We start from the raw sequence: 24,634 nt of genomic DNA on the forward strand, positions 1-24,634 counted from the left end.
AGCTCCAGGTCATAGACATCGGGTGGTTGTGATCGACGGATGCTTCAAGTGCAATTCTTCACCGCCTAGACCCCACGTGATCTCTCTCACCGCCAAACATTCTGCCGGCCAATACTTTTTTTTGGACTCGGATTCTACATTCACTGCGGCACAGGCAAACTCGAATGGGCCTCTTGAATCCGGCTTACTTCGACCCCTGGGACTCTCTCTCTCTCTCTCGCAATAATAGTATGCCGCGATGGCCCCATATGTTCCCCGACAACGAAAGCACAGAGTCCTTGCCCGGGAACGCGCAGGACAGCCTTCCGCGACAGCAGTCGGTCAATCCAACCAAGAGATCATTGTCCCATTGAGCCAGTCTGAACGGGAGGAGAAAAAGCGCAAACTGAGGGAAGAATTGAGGTCACAGCAGCCGCCCAAGATATCCTCCAAAAAGCAAAAGCGCCTCGACAAGTACATTGAAAACAAACTTAAAAAGGATGAAACACTCGACATACTACGCAAGTTGGAGAAGGAGAAGGAGAAATACGATGCTGCCACGCAGAATTCGACGAATCTAGGGAAACGGACATTTGGCGACTTTATCACCGGAGAGGGGCCTGCCTATGCGCCGGTGAAAGGCGCAGCGAACAAGCAGCAGCAAGAGGAAGAGTCCGACACTGAAAGCGAGGATTCCTTCGAAGCCGAAAACAGGGATGCATTTGCTACCGAGACCGAGGACGGCACTGGCATAAAACTGCCGACCGTCGCTGCGACATCCCATGGGAGCGGTTTGGCGCAGCCATTGGCCCTGGATGAGAACGGGTTGCCGTTGATCCAGAGCAGAAAGAGCAACAAGCGGAAACGAGTGGCAGAGGCTATTCCAGAAGAATTGCCATGGGAAGGATTCGATACGGAACCGAGTGATACCCCCTATTCATCTGATGAAGAGGAGGATTCGGGTGCCTCGTCAATGTCGGGAACTGGTGACTTGGAATCCGACTCCTCCCAAATAGCAAGTGATGACGAAGATGAGTCTGATCTTGACGACGAAGAGTCTGAAAGTGACACTTCAACAACGTCTGATCAGGAGAAACCAGCTCCAAGGAAGTCTGCTTTTAAAGCTTGGGCCACGGCGCAATTGAACCAGTCTGTTGGACATACACCATCGTACAGTGCAGGTGAAGGACAGCTTTTGCCAAAGCCGGACCTTCCAGCGCCAAAGCCGCAAGCTACTCACACCTATAAACCTGGCACCCTCCCCAAAGTACCTGAATTGCAGCCAAATCGCATGGCATATACTGTTCATGTCGAAAGGCCTGAAGACATACAGCAGACCCGCTCTGCCCTTCCCATCCTACAGCGGGAACAGGAAATTATGGAAGCTGTTCATAACAACCCGGTGATCCTCGTCAAAGGCGATACAGGCAGCGGAAAGACTACGCAGCTTCCTCAATTCCTCTTCGAAGCTGGGTATGGATCACCAGATGGGCCTACACCAGGAATGATTGGCGTAACTCAGCCTCGTCGTGTAGCTGCAGTCAGCATGGCGAACCGAGTAGCGACAGAACTAGGTGCCTTTGGTAAAAGAGTTTCATATCAAATCAGATTCGACAGCACCGTGTCTCCTAATACTGCGGTCAAATTCATGACTGATGGAATATTGTTGCGAGAGTTGTCGCAAGACCTATTACTGAAGAAGTACTCGGCGATTGTGATCGATGAGGCTCATGAAAGAAGCGTCAACACAGATATTCTCATCGGTATGCTCAGCAAGATCGTGCCAGCACGCATGCAGAAGAGTCAATTCAACCCGGACCCGAAGCCATTGAAGTTGATCATCATGTCGGCGACGCTCAACATTGGAGATTTCCTTCACGAGAAGCTCTTTTCGCCTACCACGAGACCACCAATCGTTGAAGCGGAAGGCCGTCAGCACAGAGTAACTACACATTTTGCGCTGAGGTCAAGGGGAGATTACGTCGAGGAGGTGATTGAAAAGGTCAGGCGTGCCCACAGGAAACTTCCCAGAGGGGGTATTCTTGTCTTTCTTACGGGACAGAATGAGATCCGAGAAGTTGGTGGTCGGCTAAATGCACTTCTTGCTCCACGAAATGATTCTGGCACAGGCGGCGCGGCGCTGCCTCGCGTTCAAGTCGCGGCGAGCGAAGCACCACTAGAAGCTGAAGATTTGGAAATCGAGGATCCGAAGGCCTTTGCTGGAGAGGATGACTTTGACATGGAGATCCTGACTCACTCTGAAGACGAAGCAGAAGAAGATGAGTTTGATATCTCCGATGACGAGGACGAAGGTGGTGATGGGACTGGCACTATACCTGCGCAGTCTACAGTCCCCTCGACACAAGAGCCCTACACATCCGTTCACATACTACCCTTGTATTCTCAATTGCCAACAAGCGAGCAACTCAAAGTCTTCGAACCCCCACCTCCGGGAGCACGCATGATTGTCCTGGCGACCAATGTGGCAGAAACCAGTTTAACTATTCCCGGCATTCGATATGTCTTTGACACAGGACGAAGCAAGGAGCGCAAGTACAATCTCGACACTGGAGTCCAGAGCTTCGAGATCGACTATATAAGCAAAGCCAGCGCGCAGCAACGAGCAGGGCGTGCAGGTCGTACAGGACCAGGCCACTGTTGGCGTCTGTACACGTCGGCCGTATATGAACAGTTCTTCCCTGAGCACGCTGAGCCGGAGATCCTCAGAGCACCGGCCGAGAGCATAGTCCTGCAACTAAAAGGCTTCGCCTACCCAAAGCCAATTGCAGCCTTCCCTTTCCCAACGCCCCCAGCTGCTGCGACTCTGAACAAAGCCGAGCAATTGCTCAAGAATCTAGGTGCCTTGACAGATGCCGGAACCATCACTGATCTGGGCAAACAGCTCTCCATCTACCCTCTTTCTCCTCGGCTGGGCAAGATCGTAACCGCCGGCGTCACGGACCACAGTGTCCTCTGGCACATTCTGACCCTGGTCTCCAGTCTCGCCGTTCCGGAAATCTTTGTTACCGAAGCCCAACTCGACTTGACCTCCCCATCGCAGCATGGCGCAGTCTATACTCTCGAAAACCAACAAGATGACGACGAGCGCGACAAACTCAAGCAAGCATTCGGCCGTGCCCGCGCAACGCTCAGCAAGTCGGACAAAGCCTCAGACGCCCTGCAGCTTCTCACCGCGGTGACAATGTATCTGAGCGCCGCTGACAAAGAGCAGTTGTGCAAAGATCTATTCCTGCGACCCAAGGCCATGGCCGAAATTGCCCTTTTACGCAGCCAGCTCGAATCGGTTGTCCGCGCCAACAACCGCAGCATTTCAAGCGAAGTCCTAATGCGGAACAAAGCGACAAAACTCACGTCGAGCAAAGCCAAGCTTCTCAACACCATCGCTGCAAGCGGCTACATCGACCAAGTCGCCATCCGATACGACCGAAGCCCCAACCCGCCAGATATGGGTGCCTCGAGCAAGCCCCGCCGGGCGATCGACGTGCCGTACCTCCCACTCGTGCCGTTGCATGATCGCGCATCCGCGGCCGTGGTCGAGCGCGCGGTCTACATCCATCCATCCAGCGTTCTGGCCCGGATGAACGTGAAGGAGTTGCCCGAATACATCTGCTACAGCCATCTGCAGCGCGCGCAGGAGCGAACCGTGGCCGCTGCGGTTGGTGGGACGGCACCCGTGCCGAAGACTAGAATGTTCCCACTCACGCCGCTTGACGGGACACAGTTGGCGTATCTCGCCAGGGACACCGCACTGATCGAGTATGGCAAGCCGGTGCCGAAGAGCAAGGTCGAGGACATTCCTGGCACGCCGAAACGGAGGGAATGTTGGGTGCTCGTCGAGCTTAGAGGCGCAAAGGCTACAGGAGGATACGGTTGGCCGTTGCCGCCAGTGAAAGTCCGGCAGGTCATGGACGTCAAGAGTAAGAATGGGTGGAGAGTCGAGAAGGTCCTAAGCTAAGATACCCCATGTGCTTGCACTGGGGATTCAGTAGAAGAGCAAGATCTAAATAGTTATGACTGATGCAATTTCATGGTACGTGTCAGGTAGTAAGTAAGTTACTACGTTAGTAGTCCAATGACTCAGCAATGATACAGTAAAAGCTCGATATCACTTCTGAACTGAATTCCCCAGCTCACATTGTCGCACGCCGTGGCAACTCCCTAAACCGGTGCCCAGCTAAGCTCACACATCTTTGTATGCCCCTTGGTCAAAATGCCCCGTCGGTGATGGTTATCATGCCTTATTTCTTCTCGACCATCTTGCCTAGCATCTTCACCGCCTTCTCGATCCTCATCTTCGCTCCATCAAGCTCGCTCTTGAGTTCGTCCTCGCTCAACTCGCTGCTCTCCTTGATCCACCAAGGCGCAATGTTCGCCGCGACACGATGGAGCAAAACAGCCTGGTGGAAGTCCGGTCCGCCAAAGGGGATATGTTCGTCCTCGCCGAACTCGACTTCGACGCCGTCCATGGGTGCGCACGAGACGTTCTCGGCCAGACAAGCGGGCAGGGCTTCGCGACGGTCCAACTCGGACAGAAACTCGCCGAAGAGATTGACGGCCCACTCCGAATGGCTGTTCTCGACGGTGTGCGTGAACTCTTCGGCCGCGGGGTAGAAGCCTGCAAATTCGAAGTCGATGACGGCGCTGACGACGACGTTAGAGGAGGAGTCGGCAGCGTGGCCGACAGGCGAGACGAGAACATTGCGTGGCGAGATGTCGTAGTGCGTGAAGACCATGTTGGTGGCTTTGCTCTTGCCGTGGAGCAGGGTCAACTTGGGCAGGGTATCCTTGATGAATTGTCGGACTAGGGTGTTGACGGGTTCCTCATTGCGCTGGAGGAGTTTGCAGTTCTTGAGCGTGCGAAGGTTCGCGCGGAACATATGCGTGATGTAGTCGAGGTATGTTTTCAACGGCGACTGTGATGTCGGCTTCGTAATGATCCCATCAATGTAGACGTCCAAGCCTGGGAGGATGGCTTTGTCGTACAGCGTCGCAGAAGCTGGAGGGATGGATTTGCTACCAATCAGTCGCATGTTCCCCACTGCGCGGGTTGCAGGCAGGGAGTGGCGCCATGTTGCAACGTGTTCAGCGATTTGGTGCATGATGCTCGCGCCCTGGACGCCGGAGAGATCGGCATGGGTTATGGTTCGACCCGGGGCGCGCGTCATCAAGAGCCAGCCCTGGTCGGTGGTCTCTTCACGGGGTGCAGTTGAGTCTCCATCTTCGATGGTCAAGGTTTTGAGCTGGATGGGTACAGACAGAGAACGCTCGCGCGAGCCTCGAGTGTCGACGGGAGTTTTGATACGACGGCCGTCTTCGGACCATGCAACGAGTGCGGGAGTCGGAATTGAAGGGCAGTATTTTTCGAGAAGGAGGAGACAGGCGAGTTCGTTCTGTATCTTCGCACCGCCGAAGGGGAAGCCCGCAATCTTGAGCACGAGGGAAGATACTTGCTCACGCTTGGGGTTTCGAGAGACGTCGACGCCGTCACCGTTCCAGGTAGGCCGGCAGATTGAAGTGGGTTGGCTGAGTTCCACGTAGTAAATGCGGTTGTTGAACGATTTGCCCGAGCCAAGCTGTTCGATGGTGATGTGGTCTTCTTTGACGTCGGGAAGACTGCGGCAGATGATGGATTTGATGGCTTCGTCGGATAGGTAGATCTTGTAGCTTGGGCTGGCGCAGGGAGTGGCTCGATCCGGATCCATCTCTCAAGCAGGGGGAAGCAGGTATATCGTCGGTACTGATGCGATATGGTTTGGTTGTCTTGGTACAAGATTGTTTTCCTGAGTAAACGTCTTGTAAGTTGATCAGACAGGTACAGACGGACGGTTTCTGAGTAGCGCACAGGCATAACCATGGCTAAAGAGTTGAAAAGCTCGAAACCAGCCTTTTATGCCCAGTGTCAAGTCAAACAGGGTCGATGGTATGGTGACGGCTGTATGTCGAATTGTGAAATGGATATCGACTAAGGTGAACAGTTTTTGCGCGAAGAAGCCGTACAAAGTTAGTGGTGTGAAGGCGGAGCTTTGGTCAAGCGACCTTTGTGAGTTGTTCAGAAGGCGGTTACCACTGGAGACAAGAGAAGCCTTGTTGACTCAAGCAAAAGACAGGCACGTGCAGATGGATTGGAGAGTCACTCTCTCTTTCTCTCTGGGCAGCACGTGCCTCTCGCATTGAACGACGAGCTTGAAGTAACGGTAGTCGCAGGACGAGCATGTCGTATGCTGGACTTGCCTTTACATACCTAGGTATCCTTGATCCTGTCCCTCCTGCGGACATCAACGACAAACCCATATCTTTCAGCAGACTCTCTATGACAGAGACAACACTGTCCAGCGACCAGGGGCTGTACCAGCATATCGAGTCTGTATGCTGCAACACCACCAGAGTCTCGTATCTTCTTGCCTATCCTCGGTACCTACAAAGTGATCATCGCCACTTCACCATCCATCCACAGCATGATCAGCTGTGTCTCACATACATTGCTTACATTCGGTGTCCAAAGCGCCCGAGTTGAGTGGCAGTCTCAGAGGGGTTGTCAAGAGTCTCGGACCAGACATCTGGGAGTCTACCCTGCATCTTACAGCGGGTGCTCACCTCGCTGTGGACGAAGATTGAAAGGCGGTAAGGACTGAAGCCGATAGCGGAGGAACGAGTCATGCTGCTTTGTGTGTAGCTGGCGTCAGTAGTCAGTTGGACGGTGGTTCAGATATTCACTGACAGAGAAGCACAGAAGGTATGGTCGTATTCAGGGTCAAGTTGGTGATGCTGTGGTATTAGCGTCGGGATACTTGCCTAGTCTAGTACTCCCCGCTCCTTGCACTCAGTTACGAGTGACTGTATATAGCGGCCAGTCTTTCCCTCTCAGATTAGTTAGTTAATCAATCTCTTCCGCCGCTATAACCACAATGTTAACAGCACACGTGATGATGGTATTTAAGGGAAGCTTTTGATCTAAACGAGCTAGTCTCCTCCTGGCTAGTTCCACTCTTGATGAAAGTTCTTAAAGAAGCTGCAACCGACTTCGATTTCCATCTCGACATCCACCATATCAATCTCGCCCAAAGCCACCTCGTTCTTTCGCTCCTTGTCAGGCCAACAGCTGAGAGAGTCGCAGCCGCTTTTGTAGCCTTGTTGCACTCATCATGCCGGCCAAGCCATGATGTTTCATCCAAATCAATGTGCATGCACACCGTCGGGACTATCACTATGTGGCTGCTGGTCTAGCTGACGCCCAGCCTAATCTTTCCGTCTTTGGCCCCCTTTTCCCGACTTCCACAGACCCCAACTCAAGGGCTAATCCTTTCAAATGTCGCTAAGCGAGCCAATCCCGCCATGAGAGTGGCTGGAAGGCGCCCTCTCATTCGCTGATAAAATGACAGCAACGACTATCAAGGGAGGCCTGAAGTTGCACAACAACAGTCGAGTTCGCTATTCCCGCTCCTTTGTACTCTTAACGGCCGTCAATTCTGTGGATACAACATGCTCATGTCATTCGTCCTTTTGACCTTTTAGGAGCTTTGACAGTTCGTGTCCTCCACATTTGTCAAACAGTCCGTCATAAGCTGGCTACACCTTGATTCAAGAAGCATGGGATAACCCGGTAAGGGTCCGCTGAGGATCGGTAGCAGTGATTTCTGCGAAGCCAGCCTGGTACAGTCTCACGTCGAGGAAACGATGCCGGATCCTGCAGCAAGTCTGCTGTTTGGAACGCGATCTGCCTTATTCATGCCGTTGTTGTGTCCATCATCTTTGGTACCGCTGACAACCCCGCATGTTGCTGAGTTTGTTGAAGAGCCGCTTTCTCAATTTGAGGTACACCGGACCAGCCTTGTCCGGACTCGGCTCACGATCTATGCATGCTAGTGAGAACGCCAAATCCTTCCTGCAAGCCAGATCGACCTTAATTTCATAGCAGAAAAAACTCCGTAAGCAGCCGCTCCGCTGGTGAGATGGGGCCTTTTCGCTACGGGACATCTTGCGCGAACTGGTGACCTGGCACGCCTGGTCCGGAAGACCCTGTGGCTCGCTTCGAATCCCTCTCATACTCCTCCATCCCCGGCTGCCGTGTTTCTGACCTTCTGTGTCTCGCCGCTGGATTCGAGGTCTTTCTGCTTCAGATCCTTCGCCTATCTCAACTCTCTGACACGCTGAAACCAGATCCTGCGGTCTCTTTGTCGATTCGACCGAAGATCGCCACGATGTCGAACTGTCGGAATGGCGCCCCACCGATGTACCTCGCCTGGGAAAATGTGACGGTCACGACTGATCAAAAGGCCATCAACAGAGGTGTCCAGATCTCCATGGGTTCACCGGCTCAAATACTATCGCTTCGACCGAGTACTACCGACGACAATTTGTACGTGGTCAACAAAGCCAACTGCGCGCCGCAGTATAATGATTCGTGTGCTGGACTTTACGGCGGCGTCTTCGACTACTCGAATTCCAAGACATTTGCGCAAGTTTCAGAAGCGCAGTGGAATGGCACCGAAGAGTCAAATCCGAACCAGTTATCCTTTGTTCACTTCAATGACCTCCTCACTTTTGGAAATGCATCCATCTACGGGTATCCATCCATGTACGATCAGCCTGGATATGGTGGACAAGGGGTCTTCCCTTTGGGCTCCGACTCGGATCTTCTCAAAATTGCAGTCGAGTCTGGGGCAATCCCGTCAACTGTCTTCGGCTTGTGGACAGGAAGCCGATCAATAAACCATCCTGTCGATGGCTCAATAGTGCTCGGCGGCTATGACACCACCCGTGTCAAGGGAGATCTGACGACCTTCAAGTCGCAAGAAAAATGTGAATTCTGCGTGGTCATCACTGGCATCGAATACGAAGATGTCACTGGTTCTCACAACTTATTCTCCAACTCGTCTGAATCTCTACAAATCAACCTCCAACCATCGGAACGAGTTCTGAATGTCCCACAGAACGTTTGGGAAAATTTCCAGACCGTCAGCAATGGCGTCTATAATGCTACTTCGGGATATCTCCAGTACCCGACATCCAACCCACCCACCGGCAATCTCACGGTTACTCTGCAGAATGGCTACAAGACTACTATTCCTACCGAAGAACTGTTCTACTTGCCTCGTACCTATGACGAAAATGGCCAATACTCAATCTACAACGATACATATCTTATTCCCACAGTCATGAACACCACAAATGATGGCTATGTGCTGAACTGGGGCATCCCGTACCTGACCATGAATTATCTCATTGGCGACTACAAGCGCGCACAATTCAAGATGGCACCAGCGATCCGCACCGACTTCGACGCCCAAGGAGGGGGCTACGCACTCCAAGCATCTTGCGACCCCAAGACCAGTGCCACAGCTTCAGCAACCTCGTCGGCGACGGCGGGCGGCGCCTTGACCACCTCTTCTGCAGCTGCAGCCTCACATGGCGGTGGAGGCACCAACACCGGCGCCATTGTCGGTGGCGTGGTGGGTGGCGTTCTCGGCTTGATTGCCATTGTCGGAGGACTGGCATTACTGTTCTACCGCAGCCGTCGGCGCAGGAATGCTCTTCCACCACCTGGATCCACGATGGGCGGCGAGCCTGGTATGTCTCAGTACACCGGCAGCGTCGCAGACCGACGTTCGCACTGGACAGCCATGAGTCCAACAGAAATTCCCAGCGAACTGGGGAATAACCAGAAAGCGGGCGATGTCCATGTTAATCAGTGGCTGTCGAGCCAGGCTAGTGATGTAAGCAGTACTCTCTTTCTATCAATCATCGAAAACGATCGCTTTGGTCGTATGGTGCCAGATGACTAACATGATTGCTTTCACAGACACAAACCGTAACGGATACGACGTCACCGAACTTGAATGCCGACCACATGGATCGACCGTTTGAAATGCCCGCTCAGTCCTGGGATACCCGGTAGACGCGACTCGACAATTCTGCACATATTCGCCTAGCCGCGGCTCTAGAATTGCTTTCCCCTTTGGCATTTTCGACAAGCCGGACTCCACGTCGACGTTGATGGTTCCTAGTCTGATATCTGGATATTTTGGCCAAGTCCGCCGCCTTCCCTGCCTCTTCGTCCTCTACTTGTCTTTGCGGGATGTCCAGCTCGAGAACGAATCGAGTTGAACAGCAGCTCCGCCCCGCCGGCATCGTCGCCTGACGATTTCACGATCGGGACAATCTCTGTCCACACCCACACCCACAGCTACACCAATACCAATCAGGATCCCTATGACTTTCTTAAAGTCTCAACGGTCTCTCCCGCTGCTGCTGCTGCTACTACAACACACTTTCTCTCTCTTTCCTTGATACCCGGAACTCATCCTGCGCCGTATTGTCCTGGCCCAGGGACAGATGGACAGACGGACAGATGGATGGACGGGTGGATGACTAGTTATTGACTGCGCGAGGTTTTGGGCAGGTGGTGGGGGCGGAAATGTTTCGGACATGGCGCCCTGTGTATGACTAGCAATTTGATCTTCGAATCTACACACATATCTAAAGTGTCATAATATATAAAAATGAGTGAAAGCTACTTGTGCGAGCCATGTGAGCGATCGTCATCCGTGTCTCTCATGGGTGTCTCGCCCGGTCGTGAGGGCCAAAGTCTTTCACACAGGAGAATTCGTCGGATCTGCATGTCCAGTGCCAAAAATGACTCTACCACACCCCTTGAAAGCTTCCATGTACGGAGAACAACATCGCACAGACAATACGAGTATGTTTCATCTCCAATCTACCGCGACCAGCCAGTGTAGAGAGGTTCGATACAGTTGAAATCATGTTCCGTCCTTCCTATTGATACCTCTTTCACCCAAATCTCAATTACATGCTCGCCTGGTTTCCAATCCATTAATCTGGGTACAAGGAAATCAGCCACTATGGTCTCTCTCTAGAGGCCAAAATCATGCAACGACCCGGCCGATGTTATATCAGTAATATACGACTAGCCCCACGCACGTCCTCCCTTTGTCTCTGCTTTTGCTGTTGTAGTGCCTGTGTGCGTGAGACTAAGTACATGCTGTGTCTTTTGTGATTTCCATCCATCCCCCAGCGTGGAGCCCCTGGACCTGAGCATTCCCAAATGGTTCAATCCCACACTGGCACAGATCAAAACTTGCATGTCTGCCTGAGCGTCCTTCTTGGTTTCCACGCAGTGTCCTGAAAGAACGGGTGCGACGTGCATTGGTGTATTTTGCTGCATCTCCATCACTTGAAGGAGGGCTAAGTGCATGCGGAATTCAGTCAGCAGGAATAAATGGTGAAGCGCCATCACGGCGAGTAGGTATAAAAGGGCAATTGTTGTCAGTAGAGCCCAATTGTTCAACACTTGGACTTTGGAGATCGCTTTGAATGCAGTGACTTCCCCAGCTGTCGAGCTCGGAGAGGGGACATCCCTCTTCGTGCCGAAACAAAGTAACGCTGCTGCAAGGACCATGCGAGTTGCAACAAGCATCCCGGAGTACGCGGTGTCAGCAGAGGTGGACTCCCCAATTTTCCATCCGCCGGCACGAGCTGCTATATCAAGCGAATCCGCTATTAATAGTGTCATATATTGCCATATAGCCTCATAGTATTATGATCAAACGTGGTTCGTTCTAGATGAAGCATGTCGATGGATGTTAGGTTCCAATTTCCAGTGGTATCCGAACCGTAAGAGACGTTGCCAACCGAAGTACCCTGAATCCCAGAGCATTCCCATGAAACTCCGTTGGAAATTATTACTTTGATCGAGGCCCCATTATGCGATGGCCACATCCTGAAGCTGCTCGTGATATTGTTAGCAAACTCGTGAAGGTACCCTGGAGTGTCCGGCCGAGACTGCTGGTCGCTTCCGGCGCATTTTACGGAGATTGACAATGCAGGTACCGACGTGGCGGAGTAATTGTAGTAGCCAGGAGATCCCGCAGTGACCAGTGTTGGTATCCATGGCATAAATTAATCGATGCTTTTAAGCCCAGTGCCGTCGTGGACGATGCAGGGTCGTTTGGAGATGGATACGGTACTTTTGTGGTTGGGCTTGCATTCAGCCATTCAGGAATGCATCTTGAATCGAGCTATCATGACTTTCAAGCCCCCATCAGCCGCGTCGAAGCTGCTCCCGGCCACTTTCCTGGTGTCCTAGGCTTGTGGAGAGTCGTCATTCCTCCCTCAGCTTTCTCACAGCCTGATCAGGGATCAGGCTGCGTCCTTGGATTATCATTTCTTCTGCAACCACTCCAAGCTCATTCAGCCATTCTTTCAGGTATTTGAGCTAACGGCGGGCATGAGATCCCTGACCATAGCGATGTACAGGATTCGATGGTTCCGCTGGCATTTGCGTTTTTGGTAAAAAAGAGAAGGGAAGCGAGCAGGTGAGGTGTAGTCAAACAATGACTGGCGGTAGAGGTAGCGTAATGTAGGTCTGGGTCTTCCCATGATAGGTGGAATTGGATGGGGCCAGATTCTTCGTAGTGGTCCTCATGTTCGCTCTTCGGAGACTTTCAGCATGGGGGAGATAACGCGGTTCCTAACAAAGCATGTTGTAAGATGACTAGGTACCTGCCTGGGTATATGTGTTGAGGTGTAATAATCAAAGGGAGGTACAATAATACCAAAGTAGGTCCGCAGTCGGCAGGAGCGTACAGCGAGATTCACTGCCTCCTAGGATATTTCAGCGAGGCTAAATTTTCACGTTCACAATTGATTTCAGATGACTATGCGTGATATTGATGACAGTATACTGGTCGCCCTATTAATGCGGTATTGTCGAATGCTAGTCTTGATATCACCGTCGCTATTGTACTTGGATACGAAGTCGACCCTGAAGTCGAGAAGGCATGGCGCACGGAAGCATGGGATCGAAAACAGATCATACAAGCGCAATGTAGCATTGAAGTTGAAGATGATGTTACAGAAATTATCTAGGGTTATGTTGCGCCGTGTTGAAGTCGGCGAACTGGCCCGTCGTCGTGATACATGTCGTTCATGTCGGTCCAAGCCCTAAAAGCTTCCGGACAAAAGCAATCCTGCCAGTGCTTGTCGGGTAGGTTCCTAAGTCGTAGTCGTACAAAGCATGCCGCCAGTCCCAATATCTTCCTAAGTCATAGTGGTACAATGCAGGTCAATCAGTGCGCATAGGTCCGTCTGTCACAGTCGTAGCCTTGAAAGAGCACATTTTCAGATGTTACAAGCTTCCAAGGCTTCTTCAAGACTCTCGATCGTCGCCAGTACTCTGTCCTCGTCTGTGAAGGCTGGACTTTCCGTCAAAAGTGTGTTGAAGCGCTCTATCGCTGCTTCCAAAGCGGCCGGATCGCCATGCACTCGGAACCCTCGCAACACACTGTCCATTTTGGTCATCATCTCCTCCCACTCTTGCTCCTCATCGCTAAGCACGGTGATGGCTCCACCGGCGCCGATGTGCCACTTCTGCATCTCATCACTGTCATCAGTGGCGGGAATGTTTTCATCCTCGTTGGAGAACGCCGTGCGGATACACACCGACCATGCACCATTGCCAGTGACGTCCATGTAGCCGATTGCGCCGGAGTATATACCTCGGTCTCGCTGTTCGAGGCGGTGCAGGATCTCGCAGGACCGCTTTTTGGGCGCACCTGTCATACTACCGGGCGGGAGTGTGTGGGCAAGAGCGCGGATGCCGTGTTTGGTCATTTCCTGAGAGACTTCAGCTGACTGGCGAGACTTCCCGGCAGGGAAAGGGACGTGAGCGCGAATATGTGAGACAAGGCTGAAGACGGTCTCTGTTTCCACTACATCGCACAACTTGACGACTTCGACGAGCGCGTCACGGCCAACGGTGCTGTACAGGTCGTGCCGGATTAGATCCGCGATCATCAGGTTCTCGGCGGATTCTTTGGCAGAGGAGAGGATGCTGGTGGCTTGTTCAAGCGTCATCCCGGGTGTTTTCTTGACGGTGCCTTTCATTGGTATCATGTCGATCGTGCCGGCCCGGGACCATGAGAGAAACTGCTCAGGGGAGGAGGAGAGAATTGTTGTCTTGCCGAGGCGCATGTAGGCAGCGAACGGGACAGGGTTGTGGCGTTGAATGTTTTTGTACAGAAACCAGGAATTGGGGTTGGGATCGCGATGATCAGTCTTTGGCGTACTGACCGTGGCTTCGGTGGTGAGGCAAAGCTCATAGGAGTTGCCAGCAAGGAGTTCGGACTGGCAGTCCCGAATTTGCGAGATGTAGCGGTCGTGTTCGGGGAGTGTGACGGTCGAGGACAGCAGCGTATCGTGCAGTTTCATGGTCTCGCTTGGGCTAGTTGTTGGGGATGCTGGTCTGCCGCTGCCGAATCCTCGTGAACGGGGAACAAGGAACCTTCCACTTATTGCTTCGACCCATCGGACGTCGCTCTTCACTCTCTGTCCAATGTGTCCCCTGATAGACTGGACGTATGCGCGACCTGTCGCATGGTCAACAACTATGCTACGGTCCACCCACAACAGACTTATGTCTGGCGTAATTGATCCGCCAGTTTCGCTAGATGGGACGTCTAAGCCAAGTGAGTCGACGCCAAAACCGTAGGATAGGTAACCTATGAATCCACCTCTGAACGGGATTGGGGAACCGTCGTCATTGATGTGCTGGCTGCACATGAACGATTCCAGGACCTTGATCATCTCAGTCCGGTCAACTCGGTACGTATGGGTCGGTACTGTGAACGAACCCTCATATACCCGACATTGACCGGCACCGTACTCGATCCGAAAATTTGACTCGTCGGGAAAGGCATAGATGCTGAACCGTCCTCTCTTTGTCGACTCTAACATGACGACGCAGCGCTCGGGAGACAATTGCTGACACATTGAGTCAATACCGCCGCTTCCGTGGTAGACTGGTACACTGGTGCAGACGATGGCACCATTAGTATTTGCGGTGCCAAGGTTATGTAGGTAGTCTTCGAGACTGAAAGGCGGGTCACTGTCATCGTCTGACGAGCTGACCGGGGTAGGGACCCATACTTTCGCCGCATGTGTTCTTCTATTTGAAGCATTGTGAGCTGTCGCTGAAGCCCACCATCTTTTGATCAGTTCATGACATGCGACGTTTGACTTGCATGATTCTGGATGGAACTGGAAGCCGTAGAAAGGGAATTCCTTATGCTTGACGGCCATGACCCAGTCCTCCTCATCCCATGCTAGAAGTTCCAGATTGTCAGCTGGTCGTCGCATTGGTTTGCTGCCTGAAGGTTTCGAGAACATTGAATCAGCAGACTGTAGACTCTGAAGAGAGACGAAGCTCTCGAGAGATCCGGTCGAAGTTCGTCGGCTTCTGTTGGTATCTAGCTTGAAGTCTTTCACTCGTACAACAAGGCTGTTGTAATTGGTGGCAAGGATTTTCTGCGAATGGTTGAAAATGTCCAGGCCGACATGTAATACCTCTTTTGCGTGTCCGTGGCAGGGTAGACTCGCTCGAACAATGGGCAGTCCATATTGTGCACAGAGACTTTGAAAACCTAGGCAAATCCCAAGCACTGGTATTTTGAGCAGTGGCGCATGTTCCCAGACCTGGTTGAATAGCCCGACATCCGACTCATTGCAAGGATTACCTGGGCCTGGTCCCAGGACTATGGCATCAAACCGCGAGAAGAAGTCCCCATGGCCGTAGCCGTATTGCCTGGAGATATCACAGTCAATCTTGATCAACAGGACCTCAACGTTGAGCTGCTGGCGCAGAAGAGCAGCAATGTTTTCGGCAAAAGAGTCGTAAGCATCAATGAAGAGGATGGACTTTGGTTGCGCCATTGGCTTATTGGGGGAAGCCGGCAAGGTTTCAAACAATAGTCCACAAGGTCAGGAAGAGAATTAGAATGGTTTTCGCCAGCAACACCATATAAAAGCCACCGCTAGCCACGCCAAACAGAACGAAATGAAGCAAACCTACCCGGCATTGATCACAGGCCTTTGACAAACATGATCAGGTTGTTCTTGTGACTGTAGGACATGGAAACTTTTTCAAAAGACGAGAATTTGATTGTTGGATGGTAGTTTGCTTTCGCCAAGCGAGACTTGCATCTGATCACGGGGATTCCGTACATGGCAAGGATGGCGAGGTGAGCCTTGCCCTTCAACTCGTGTCTGCTGCTGATGCATACTAGGCTTCTGTGGAAGGGCGACATATTCACGACACCTCTCGCTTTCTTGAGAGCTAGTGGGGCTTTGCGTGTTTGTCGGAGTGCGTCAAGATGAGCACGCCTTGTCAAAAAGTGACCAACCTCCAGAATGGCCGACTCCAAGGGTGATTTGACTGAAAAGGCACACTTTGATCCTAATTGGATTGCCTGGAATGGAGGCTACTTGCACTCCAACAATGGTAAGAGAAAGCTGGTCGCTGTGGATCAAACTAACCTCCTCAGTGCTGTTCTACTTCGCAACTTCACCATTCTTTGACCAGGTCTCTGGCAATCAGTCTCTGATCACCCAGTGGGTCGGTACTCCCAACCAGAATGATATTTTAGGTACACGGGCGAAGTTCGAGGCAAACCTTCGACATCAACGTGGGATACAGTACGTCGTCGAACATGATCCTCTTGAAGAGAATGTTACGTTGGACGGACCGAATGGTCCTGAAAAGTCCAATGTCTGGGTTATCCGAAAACAGAATCGAGAAACCGAGTCAGAAAGCGGTGTCACGACCTTGGGATACTATTACATTGTCAATGATGTGATCTATCAGGCCCCTCCTGTGGCTAGCGTCCTCAATTATCGGATGGTAAGCTTGACTTGGTCCTGCTGAGAGTCTGGACTGGAATTTAACAGCGCTATAGTTGAACACGGTCTCTGCGCTGGAGAAGGTCTTTGCTGCTCCAGCCGAGATGTCATATTTTTCTGTCTCCCATGGCCACACATATCACAAGCCGGTTCAGAAATCAACAAGCCAGGCACTAGCCGGTGCTGCCCAGCAAAGCAAAGAAAGTACACCGATGCCAGGAACTCAATCATCTACAGCCGAAAAGAACAATACGACGCAGTCTCCAGGGAACAACGAAAACGGAAGTCGAACGGTATGGGATGCCCTCCACATGACCTTGCAGTATGGGAAGGAATATGCAGACAACATATCTCTGGTGGGAGAGCCGGGAAATTTCAGGTTTTCCAAGAACAAGGAGGCTGCTGCTAGCCAGGCAAAGGGCCAGCTCCAGCCTCTTGGGACAGCCACGCCGAATCAGTCCCGAGCAGTGTCGATGGTTCCAGCCGTGGCAAGTCCTGCTGCTGGGCCGGGAAAAGCACCCAAGATGGGAGAAAAGAATTTTTCAATGCCTGATGGAGCAACGAAAGTGAAGAGGCGCAAGAGTAAAGCAGGTGATGCGAGTCCCTGAGAATCGGGTTGGTTGGGATATATGTTGGCATCTTGCCTTTCTGGCATGAAAGCTGGCTGGAACCATCTGTTCTAGGGGTCTCTTTATGGAGGTCTGAATGAATCGTCCTCATGACGGAATTGATAAGCCGTCCGCGTAAAGTATGCCAGAGGAGGACTTGACACAGAGCGACTAGGTAGTCACAGTTACCATACCCACAATACCTTCCTGAATACTGTGTAAAGCCGACATATTCTTAGCGGCACGTGAAAGGCGGCGAATGAGTTGTCTACTCACCTAACTTACTGTGGTTAGCGCAGAAACAGGCACAGGCGCAGGCAGGCATGGAAGCAGCGTCATTCTCAAAAGAGCATCCTTCAACTCTTGCATATCGCCGCATTGCCATCTTTTTCCACCAATTCCTTTCGTCTCTCACCAACTTGAAAGGTTTCACAGCTATTAACTGTAACGCTCTTGAAATCGCGTTCTCACCAACCGCGTTCTGTTCAATCGTGCTCTCTGTCACCACACCGGTGCTTGTCGCGGGGCAAGATGAAGCTCTCATTTAGAGTCAGTCGATCTCACCCCTCGTAATCGTGCCCCAATTACCGGACTGACAACATTATCAGGATCTGAAGCAACAGAAGTTCACCATCGATGCCGAACCCACAGACACGGTACAGCAGACAAGCCTTAATGGAATGACCGCCCTTGACTGACTTTCCCATCTCCAGATCGCCCAGGTGAAGGAGAAGGTTGCCGCGGAGAAAGGATGGGAGGCGTCGACTCAAAAGCTCATCTATGCTGGTAAATAGAATATCAATTTGCTGTATTGGTGGCATACTGATGTTGCGCAGGAAAGGTTTTGGCTGATGCCAACACTGTGGAATCCTACAAGATTGAAGAAAAAGGCTTCATCGTATGTATGGTCAGCAAGGTCAGTCCAGCAGTGCTTCACGAACTTGACTCCTTCTCTGACTTGGTATAGCCAAAAGCCGCGCCCGCTCCCAAACCTGCTGTCCCTTCTACTCCAGCCGCCTCTACTTCCACCTCCACCCCCGCCGCACCTGCTGCTCCCCCAAGCCAGGCAGCCGCTGCACCAAACCAGCCCTCTACACCCACGCCTGGCCAGGCAGCCGCTGCAGCACCTGCTGGCGGACCCGGCTTCAATGACCCCTCGGCGTTCTTGATGGGCAACCGAAATGAGGCAACAATTCGAGAGATGGAAGCTATGGGGTTCGAGAGAGCACAGATTGATGAGGCCCTTCGAGCTGCATTCTTCAATCCAGATCGAGCAATCGAATATCTCCTGAACGGTATCCCAGAAAATATTCGAGCCGAGCAGAGACAACCTACACCTGCAGCTGGCGCCCAAGGTACTCCTGCTTCGCCTCCTGCAGCCCGGCCCGCTCAACCAGCACAGACCGGCGGAGACGAGCCTGTCAATCTGTTTGAAGCCGCAGCGCAGGCCAACCAGCAAGGTCGTGGTGGTGCAGCAAGAAGTGGTGCAGGAGCTACCGCAGCCGGAGGTCAGGGAAATCCACAGATGGACCTTGCCTACCTACGGCAGAGTCCTCACTTCCAGCAACTGCGTCAAATTGTCCAACAACAGCCTTCAATGCTTGAGCCAATCCTACAACAAGTCGCTGAAGGTAACCCACAACTAGCGCAGATGATCAGTCTCAATCCGGACCAGTTCCTTCAATTGCTTGCAGAGGTCTGTCCTATCTTATATTCCGCTGATCCCTCAAGTTGCTGACTATTAATCCAGGGCCAGGAAGGTGACGAGGGTGCACTTCCACCTGGTGGGCAAGCTATCAGTGTTACGTCAGAGGAACGCGACGCTATCGAGCGACTCTGCAGACTAGGATTTACTCGAGATCAAGTCATCCAGGCATACTTTGCGTGCGACAAGAATGAGGAGTTGGCGGCAAATTTCCTTTTCGAGCAACCCGATGATGACGAGCAGCAATGAGCATAGTATGCGGAACCAGGGGACAGGATCATCTGGTCTGAGGAAGTGATGAGTTGCTGATGCAAAGGTATTGGGACCTTTTCATCATTCGGTCAACAGCAAGATCCATGACGCAAGACGGCCCATCATGCCCAATTACAAAGGACCGGGGTTATCGATCAATGACTGTTATGAGAGCAAGCAAATGCAGCCAACGAGTGAAAAACTGTGCTTGGGATGCACGATTCTTGAGATTTCAGCGGATGCATTGTACTTAGGCAGGATAGCTTAAATCATTCCCCAGGCCAAGTAACCCTCAAAGCAGAGCGCTTCGCTTATGATAACTATAAGCATCCTTCCGTAACAAGTTCTCAGCTTTGGCCTTCTGCTCTCTTCATGAATATTCCTTTTCTATCTTACAGTCGGATTCAGGAGGGGAGCCCAAGTACGATCCAGCCGTGTCGTTGGCATGTGCAAGGTAGTTGAGAAAAAAAGTCCATTTGTGCCCCGTGTAGTACGTCTGGCATAGTCCCAGAGATAGAGAATATTTAAGTGGCAGATGACATTTGTAGCGTGTAGACTCACGATTAACTGCCTAGGTAGTGCTTAGGTAGCCTTGCTGTCGACATTCAAAAGCTTCACTTGCTGGCAAGTCCTGTAGCCTTCTCTTGCCCTGTGACTGCCAATGCCACCGAGGCTGCCAAAGGACATTCTCAGGATACATCTGCACTGGTACCTGAGTGGCTCGTAAGCGTGTTCGCAAGCGTCGTCGTGACGGTAGGAACCGCATCTGTCTCAGTCTCTCCAATTGAATCTGCAGAAGACGGCGTCTGCCGTTGCTCCTGGATGTGCGCATCCACCTCTTGCTCCAAGACCTTGTTCGGCAGCACGCGCTCACCGGTATGTTTGTCGACGTACTCGACCGGCCCGCAGATTCTGTCTACTTTCCATACTCCTAGGCCCCTTCTACCAATCACACGTTGTAGTGTCGGAAGCACCCCGTCATCACCAAAGTCCATGTCATCCAGGTTGATGTGCTGCCGATACGTGAAGATATTCGTCATGATAAGCTCGGCCGGGGGGATGTTGAACGCGACGGAGAAGCTGAAATTCGACGAGGGCGGCTCAGTGGCTTGGAGACGCCATGCAGATAAAGGGGCAACGACAAATACGTCTGTTTTCTCCTTATGCAGAATCAACCGCTCTATGAGCGAGGGGTCGCATGTTGGCATGTGCTGCATCAGCATGAAGACGAGTTCGGACTGGGGAAAGCCCATGAGCGGGACGGTCGATATATTCAGACTGCTGTTCGTCAAGGGATGGCGCGGTTCCGTGCCCAAGATGAAATTGGGTGGAGGGTATGTTTTCCACCAAAAGACTTCGATGTTGTGAGTACGAGATTGCGTGTGGGTGATCGACTGGGTGAGCAGAGATGGGATCGCGAGCTGGGTCGCGATGATACCCCCTTGATGGTATATCCCCATGAGAATGGCGAGAGCAGTGTTGAAGAGAATCCATGAGACCCAGAAGATGCGTCTCCAGAGGGTGCTCGTGGGAAGGCGGATGCAGCTCAGGAATAGGGGGATTGTGGGAAGGAGAAAGCGCGGTTCTTGGTGCGGAAAGAGGCTGAGAAGTAGGGTTCCTGTTGTGGCGGAGGCGAGGCGCGCGTTGCTGAGTGTTGCTTTGAGGATACGCAGGTTGAAAGGATAGCCGGACGCGATTAGAAGAATGATCGCTGGTCCAAGAAGCTGTGGGAGATTGATCAGGAAGTGCTGATAGTGGGGATGCAGGCCATGTTGGGCAAGATTGCTGGTTTGAGTGTTGTACAGTACATTATTGAGTGGTGTTATTACAGGGGCATGGTGGACGTGGTCGTATAGGGCTCGGAAGGATCTGGTCGCTGCAGCGTCGGAATAGTAGGCTGTGTCGATGACTATAGCAACCAGAGTCCAGAATGTGCCGGAAAGAACAAGTGCGAGAAGGCAGAAAGGTCTTGCCAATGTCAGTCTTTGCCTTGGGTAATCAAAACGACTTTTTCTCACCTATGTAAAAAGTGTGGCAACAGTTGGATGCCGGGTATCACAACGAAGGCTGGGAAAGTAATTCGATTAAACGTGCCAAAGACGAGAAGAAAGCCTAGCACAATGCAGGAGGCTATTGCTGATCGTTTCTTGCCGAGAAGTCAGTAAATGCCTCTATATAGAGACACATGACCTACATTTTCACCCACAATCCTTTCGATCACGACCAGACTCCACAGCACAAGAATGGTTTCGACGGCATTGGAAAACGTATGTGTCTGAAACGTCCAGGTCACATACGAAGAGCACACCAGAACGACAGCATCTCTTCTGTGCCGTGGAGAGCGAACCAGATCATGAACTGCCCAGTCTTCAAGAACAAAGCTCAGCGCAAACATGACCAGACGAAGGGCGTAATATATGGTGTGAGGGTCGACCAGGCCATCATCCTCTTGCGCCCAGGTCCATTTCAGTAATGCCATTGGCAAGCCGTATATGGGCCATAATGGAAAGACACTGCGGATTGGGTGGGACGACGTCCATTCCCATGTTCGATGGCTAGGATAGGGAAACAGGTATCCTGCCAAACAGTCAGTCCAATGCGCGATTGATGTTGGTGTCCTGCCTGCGCATACCAGCAATAGGTTCCGGACCTTGGAAGATCTCGTCTGGGTGGAGGTAGCTCGGGCAGAGAGCAAGGTAGACGCGAACAAAAAGCAGAAAGAGGTACACCAGCCGCCACATGCTTGTCGCATTCACCTTGCTAGGTAAGTCCTTGGCTCTTTCATCGTTTTGTATGAGTGTAAGCTCCAACTGCTTCTTGCCAGACTCATTCTCGATCTTGGGGGGCGGAATGGTGAGTGAGCGCGTCTGAAGACGCGTCGTTTGCGGAGAGGACAAAGAGGACAACGGGCAAGGTAGGACGACAGGTACACAGGTAAGCTACTGGGCCGGATGGGCAAAGAGTGATCGGATTCGCAAACAGGGTCGAAAGAGGCCAAAGCATAGATTGCGACTCGCGATAAGGTGAGATTATCTGGCTTCACGTCTGCCTCACCAACTTTCTGATTGCGAAATGCCCAATGCGGAAGCAAATGCGGCAAAGTGATGTCAGATCACAGTCACGTGCCGTGCCTTGTGCCTGTTCTCTGGCCGTCCAGGTGTTTGCGACAATCAGGACAGATGGCAAGTCAAGAACAGTTGTTGCCTGAAAGCTTTGTCAAAGTGAATTGACTGTGCTGACGCCAACCCAGCGCGCTGTGAAAAGGTCCTCATCTGAGTCGGAGGACTCTTACCCGCCCCCTGTCCGGTCACTACTTGCTTTCCCAAACTTCACCGTACATACTTGGATCCTGTCATCACGAAGACCAGACCAAAAGAATTACAGATTGTGTAAGTGGATTGCCCGTTCATTGAATATTCCAACAGTTGTTCCATTTGCTGGTGAGCAGGACGTGAGGACTGTGTCAATCTCGAAAAGTGAGGCAAGGCTGCGGGGTGAGTGACGATCTGATGGTCCCAGGCTGTTGCCAAGCGTGAAGCGGCGCCTGCGGAGTCACTTCGCTTCAGCACCTCACCACTGCATTCCACAGAGATTCACTCATCCTTCAAGACAATTGCTTATATATCGTGTTCACTCCTCTTCAACCTCTTCCTCTTCTCCTCCTTCAGCAAACTCGAAACCTCGAGACTGACCGTGGCAACTCAGACTTTCACATTGCTCCAAACAACTAATCAATCCTCAACACCATCACCATGTCTAACAACAAAACCTTGACTCTCCAGAGCTCCGATGGCGAAGACATCAGCGTTGGTCAGTCGATCTCGCAATCTCAGGATCCGCTCATTACTGACTTTGGCAGACCGTGACGTTGCAGAGAGATCAATCTTGATCAAGAACATGGTCGGCGATCTCGGAGAAGAAGCCATGGACGAAGCAATTCCGATCCCCAATGTCAACGCTGCAGTCCTCAAGAAAGTTATCGAGTGGTGCCAACATCACAAGCATGACCCTCCTTCCAGCAACGAAGACGATTCCGACTCCCGTAAAAAGACAACCGACATAGAGGAGTGGGACCAGAAGTTCATGCAGGTGGATCAAGAGATGCTTTTCGAGATCATTCTGGTATGCTTACGAGATTCAAACCATGCAAGACTCCTTTTGACGGCTCCCTAGGCCGCCAATTACCTTGATATCAAGGCATTGCTTGATGTCGGATGCAAGACTGTCGCAAACATGATCAAGGGCAAGTCTCCCGAGGAGATCCGCAAGACCTTCAACATCCAGAACGACTTCACCCCTGAGGAGGAGGATCAGATTCGCCGTGAGAATGAGTGGGCCGAGGAGTGAGTCTGCTTTTTCCTATTACTACCATGTGCTAATTCAATGATAGTCGCTAGATTGCTCGTCCGCAATCCTGAAATCTCGGTGCATGCTTCGGGAGTTACGGTTCTATCATGAGATGCATGAACGGCGTTCAGATGGGGTCATTGCTGTTTTAGGAGGGATCATTCGGAGAGTCTCTCGAATGACGAAGAAGCTTGCGCTCATTGGTGGCTCGAGCAGAGAACATTAGCAAGCATGTCTACGATCGCGCTTGAGTGACACGGTACAGAATAAGGTGCAGAGCGGCAGCTACAGTGGTTAAAGCGGCCTGCGCTGCGCTCTGACATAGCAATCCATACCTTACGGATGAAGTTGAGCCCTGGCACACATACTTGCAGTTTCACAATGCCTCCAAGCAGAGAATGATGGAATTGTTCAAGAACTGAAAACGTCTCGAGACAATTGTGCGTTTGATTGATCTTTTCCTCTGTCCACAGCGAAGGTAGCTATGTGGGATAGAAGAGTTTTCGAAAGGCTGCCATCGAGCATGATAATTCTCGAGCGGTATTCCTTGATTTTTTTCGTCTTTGAGCAACGCCTAGGAGACTCCCATCATGCTTTCCCATGCATCATCAACGTTTGCTTTCGGCCATCAACTCCCGATCAACCACTCCATCTCAAGGACAACTCCTTTCCTCAATAGCATATCGACATCGGGAAGCTTGGTTCGATGAGTTTGAGGCGAATGTCGATTGAGTACGCGAATCATCTAGATTCCGAGTCTAGTCTTGCGCCAATGTCTCCGCTTGGCGTTGTATCTGTTCAAAGACTCAACGTTAGCACAGTCTGTCCAGACGTTTATCATTCTCAATCTCCATCCAGGGCGAGGGCCAGTGCTGCCTCAAATTGATCTGTTCCTCCCCTCCCCCTGTCCATTGTGCGGTTGTGCTTGACATCCTCCCACGGCTCCCAAATCTTGAACTCATAGCACAGATCACCGCGCCTTTCTAAGCATTGAGGGTGTATCTGTCGCCATTGGAGAATGGGGAAGGAG

The 24,634-nt window shown here is 51.9% G+C and overlaps 8 protein-coding genes across 8 annotated transcripts; 5 read left to right on the plus strand and 3 right to left on the minus strand.

The window, feature by feature from the left end:
- The first annotated feature begins 159 nt into the window (after positions 1–159).
- On the plus strand, positions 160–3,998 carry PV05_10441 (uncharacterized protein). Its single transcript, XM_013456885.1, has one exon. It carries the CDS (start codon positions 239–241, stop codon positions 3,953–3,955), a length of 3,717 nt encoding a protein of 1,238 aa, XP_013312339.1. The 5' UTR covers positions 160–238; the 3' UTR covers positions 3,956–3,998.
- Positions 3,999–4,036: 38 nt separating this feature from the next.
- Positions 4,037–6,708, minus strand: PV05_10442 (uncharacterized protein). The gene has a single exon (XM_013456886.1). It carries the CDS (start codon positions 5,700–5,702, stop codon positions 4,239–4,241), a length of 1,464 nt encoding a protein of 487 aa, XP_013312340.1. The 5' UTR covers positions 5,703–6,708; the 3' UTR covers positions 4,037–4,238.
- A 1,300-nt stretch (positions 6,709–8,008) lies between these two features.
- PV05_10443 (uncharacterized protein) lies at positions 8,009–10,530 on the plus strand. Its single transcript, XM_013456887.1, has 2 exons — positions 8,009–9,713; positions 9,800–10,530. Exons 1-2 carry the CDS (start codon positions 8,199–8,201, stop codon positions 9,893–9,895), a joined length of 1,611 nt encoding a protein of 536 aa, XP_013312341.1. The 5' UTR covers positions 8,009–8,198; the 3' UTR covers positions 9,896–10,530.
- A 2,319-nt stretch (positions 10,531–12,849) lies between these two features.
- Positions 12,850–15,906, minus strand: PV05_10444 (aminodeoxychorismate synthase). The gene has a single exon (XM_013456888.1). It carries the CDS (start codon positions 15,724–15,726, stop codon positions 13,138–13,140), a length of 2,589 nt encoding a protein of 862 aa, XP_013312342.1. The 5' UTR covers positions 15,727–15,906; the 3' UTR covers positions 12,850–13,137.
- A 172-nt stretch (positions 15,907–16,078) lies between these two features.
- Positions 16,079–17,519, plus strand: PV05_10445 (uncharacterized protein). The gene is made up of 3 exons (XM_013456889.1): positions 16,079–16,294; positions 16,338–16,693; positions 16,749–17,519. The coding sequence occupies exons 1-3, from the start codon at positions 16,204–16,206 to the stop codon at positions 17,298–17,300; spliced, it is 999 nt and encodes a 332-aa protein (XP_013312343.1). The 5' UTR covers positions 16,079–16,203; the 3' UTR covers positions 17,301–17,519.
- Positions 17,520–17,654: 135 nt separating this feature from the next.
- Positions 17,655–19,620, plus strand: PV05_10446 (UV excision repair protein Rad23). The gene is made up of 6 exons (XM_013456890.1): positions 17,655–17,849; positions 17,909–17,956; positions 18,014–18,086; positions 18,137–18,216; positions 18,268–18,996; positions 19,051–19,620. Exons 1-6 carry the CDS (start codon positions 17,832–17,834, stop codon positions 19,252–19,254), a joined length of 1,152 nt encoding a protein of 383 aa, XP_013312344.1. The 5' UTR covers positions 17,655–17,831; the 3' UTR covers positions 19,255–19,620.
- Positions 19,621–19,651: 31 nt separating this feature from the next.
- Positions 19,652–22,319, minus strand: PV05_10447 (uncharacterized protein). The gene is made up of 4 exons (XM_013456891.1): positions 21,890–22,319; positions 21,452–21,834; positions 21,276–21,403; positions 19,652–21,225 (listed from the first exon to the last, which is right to left on the minus strand). The coding sequence occupies exons 1-4, from the start codon at positions 21,996–21,998 to the stop codon at positions 19,947–19,949; spliced, it is 1,899 nt and encodes a 632-aa protein (XP_013312345.1). The 5' UTR covers positions 21,999–22,319; the 3' UTR covers positions 19,652–19,946.
- A 492-nt stretch (positions 22,320–22,811) lies between these two features.
- On the plus strand, positions 22,812–24,136 carry PV05_10448 (E3 ubiquitin ligase complex SCF subunit sconC). Its single transcript, XM_013456892.1, has 4 exons — positions 22,812–23,067; positions 23,117–23,379; positions 23,431–23,600; positions 23,648–24,136. The coding sequence occupies exons 1-4, from the start codon at positions 23,010–23,012 to the stop codon at positions 23,652–23,654; spliced, it is 498 nt and encodes a 165-aa protein (XP_013312346.1). The 5' UTR covers positions 22,812–23,009; the 3' UTR covers positions 23,655–24,136.
- The last annotated feature ends 498 nt before the right edge of the window (positions 24,137–24,634 follow it).

The sequence above is a fragment of the Exophiala xenobiotica genome, assembly GCF_000835505.1.
Source record: "Exophiala xenobiotica strain CBS 118157 unplaced genomic scaffold supercont1.6, whole genome shotgun sequence".
NCBI classification, from domain to species: Eukaryota; Fungi; Ascomycota; class Eurotiomycetes; order Chaetothyriales; family Herpotrichiellaceae; genus Exophiala; species Exophiala xenobiotica.